At 41.1% G+C, this 2,480-nt stretch overlaps 2 protein-coding genes across 3 annotated transcripts in view; both read left to right on the forward strand.

Moving 5' to 3' along the window:
- Positions 1–277: 277 nt before the first annotated feature.
- The window catches only part of Dus1 (Dihydrouridine synthase 1), a 6,984-nt gene continuing 4,781 nt past the window's right edge, over positions 278–2,480 (forward strand). Inside the window, exon 1 of one of the 2 annotated variants that reach the window (XM_018512113.1) lies at positions 278–511. The gene's annotated coding sequence lies outside the window, so the exon portion shown is untranslated. Of the gene's footprint in view, positions 562–2,480 lie in introns of both variants that reach the window. The other variant, XM_018512112.1, reaches the window with a different exon arrangement.
- LOC108764014 (uncharacterized) overlaps positions 1,702–2,480 on the forward strand; it is a 2,226-nt gene continuing 1,447 nt past the window's right edge. The window contains exon 1 of the mRNA XM_018512001.1: positions 1,702–2,476. Coding sequence (XP_018367503.1) covers positions 1,978–2,476 — 499 coding nt within the window. The 5' untranslated portion in view covers positions 1,702–1,977. The remainder of the gene's footprint in view (positions 2,477–2,480) is intronic.

Raw genomic sequence — 2,480 nt, forward strand, 5'->3', positions numbered from 1 at the left:
TCGTATCATCGGAATCCTGTTTTCTGATTGGTTGCAGAGCGTCGTACGACGCAAATCGGATGCAGTGTGAATCCAGCATAAGACTCTACGCTGCTACGACTTTTATTGTAGACCCTGCTTAAATGCACCCAATGTGATTGGTTGGATCTATAAATTGTTTTCATTTGCTCGACAAATAGATTAGCCGCTTTGTCGACTTGAACGCGCCCAATGTTTCATCCTCGAATTTGATCTCCTTCTTTTTACTCCGTGGCTACAACCAAATCGGCTAATGCGCATCGCTCAAGTTACCTATCTTCTATTACCATGCTGCCTGCTGTTAGCGGACGACAATGACCATTTTCAGATGTCTTTCTTTTTTTATTAAAGTGTAGTATTTTGAATTTTCATAAGTGATGATAAATCGGGAGAAGATTGAGAATATCGAGAGAAAATCGTGATTGACGTATAATGCAATGTTAAACGATATTTAAAACTAATCGATTCGAGGGATGTTTATGAATTCACGTAGGTGCGTTCATTCCATCTGTTGTTTGAAAAGATTGAATTACACAAAGTGAGGTTAGTGAGATTTCGTTTTACTCGCATAAAATTTGATCGATATCTAATCGCGTACCCAGGATCACAGGCATTTTATTGGAATTTCGTATAAGATTTTTCTAAATACTTTCTGACAATAAATACGCCAATATTTTTTAACGCGATAATTTTAGCTGAGCTAGGTTAGGTTAGGTTAATTGAATCACTCGAGGAATAGCGTCTAACGAACATCTAATAGAAATAAAAATTATTATGCAGAAAATTAGGCGTAAACGTTTTTATTTGTTCATTAAATTATACGTATCTCCAGTTTTCGCTCATTAGGTATCTCGTAGAAATTTCGCGCGAGCGCGAGTGTGCGCGTGCTCGCATTGTTTCGTCGCATGCGTGCGCGAGTTCTCAAATGTTCTCAAAACAAAGTACCGGTTTCCGCGGCAACCGCGATTTATCGATTCGCCTAGGCGTCGCCGGCAAGGGCGGCAAGTAGTCACCACTGTCACCAATATATAGCCACTGCAGCTGTAGCAAGTTGTGGCGTTCTGCTCCGAGTTCCGCTTGTGGCCAGTTAGAGTAGTTGTCCCGAGTCCCAAGTAGTTTCACGGACGACAAGTTCCTTGAGGCGATTCATAAAATGACGAGGATCCGTTCAAGATCGTCTACGAGTGTGTCACGCAGTGGAACGACGAAGAAAACGCGAGAAGAGGAAAAACCTCGTCGAAGTTACATCATTAGAGGAAGAATAACGTTGTGTCGCGCGGAAACCTAATGGCATATCGTTTATCGTGCTTTTTTAAATCGCGAAGACAGTCATTTATATATTCGAACTACCTATATAGAGCGAACACGGATGTAAACTGGAAATTGTAGGTACAAAGGAAGGAATTGACATGCTTTTTTGGAGAATTGGTAGTGATAAAAGACTACCATATTTTTAAGATGATCATAAAAGTAAAGAAATGAATGACAAACGACAAGGAGAAAAAAGAGAGAGAAAGCGAAATAAGAATCGACGTACTAGAAGAATCAAGTTTAAATTACCATTCATGATGAAAACATGATGTGAAAGTGGGTAGGATTTGAAGAATATATAACTTGGTGTATGTATGTATGTATGTATGTGTATATATATATATATAAAATAAAAAGTCTTGGTATATATTAAGCTTAATCGTAAATATAGTATAAACGAGTAGTGTTTTAAAATCTTTAAATTATGTGTTGGCTGTATTAATTAAATAATATTCAATAGAAAAAATTAAATAACAGAGATGTATAATACAGCGATAAGGTAGGAGAAGAAAAGAATGTGTGTGGCAAAAGGAAATAAAATTGAAAAGAAACAAGGACAAGGACAGCGATGCATAAAACATCCTAGATCCAAAGCGCACTGGAAGTGTAAACGAAATAAATGATAGTCAAGAAAGAGCGATACTGGGAATGCTAAACAAGAGCTGTGCAAATAATACAATTGGCCGGTGTTGCACCTCGCGGGATACACAGCATGTGCCACCGGAGCACAGGAAATTCCGACGCGTTCATGGGCTGCAGCTGCCACTGCATCCTCAACAGATCGTCGGTTGGGTGCTGCTGATCGTCGTGTTTGTCGGTACTTTCACCGTGTTGCTGACGACGCCACCGCTATTGCCCGATCTGCGCTTCGTCCTCTCATTACTATTTGCCGCGTTATTTCTACTGCACGTGTCGACTCATTTGACAGTGTTACTGCTAGATCCGGCCGATCCCGAGGTCCGCGCTCGACCAGTTCGCGTGATCGTACCGGAGTTTGACCGAGCAAAGCATCGACATGTTATCGAGAACGGCCGATGCCACCTTTGCAACATAACGACGCGTGGTCGGCGGACCAAACACTGTTCCATCTGCAACAAGTGCGTACCGCGTTTCGACCATCACTGCAAATGGTTGAACAATTGCATCGGCGG

Source organism: Trachymyrmex cornetzi, unplaced genomic scaffold, assembly GCF_001594075.2.
Source record: "Trachymyrmex cornetzi isolate Tcor2-1 unplaced genomic scaffold, Tcor1.1 scaffold392, whole genome shotgun sequence".
Lineage (NCBI taxonomy): Eukaryota > Metazoa > Arthropoda > Insecta > Hymenoptera > Formicidae > Trachymyrmex > Trachymyrmex cornetzi.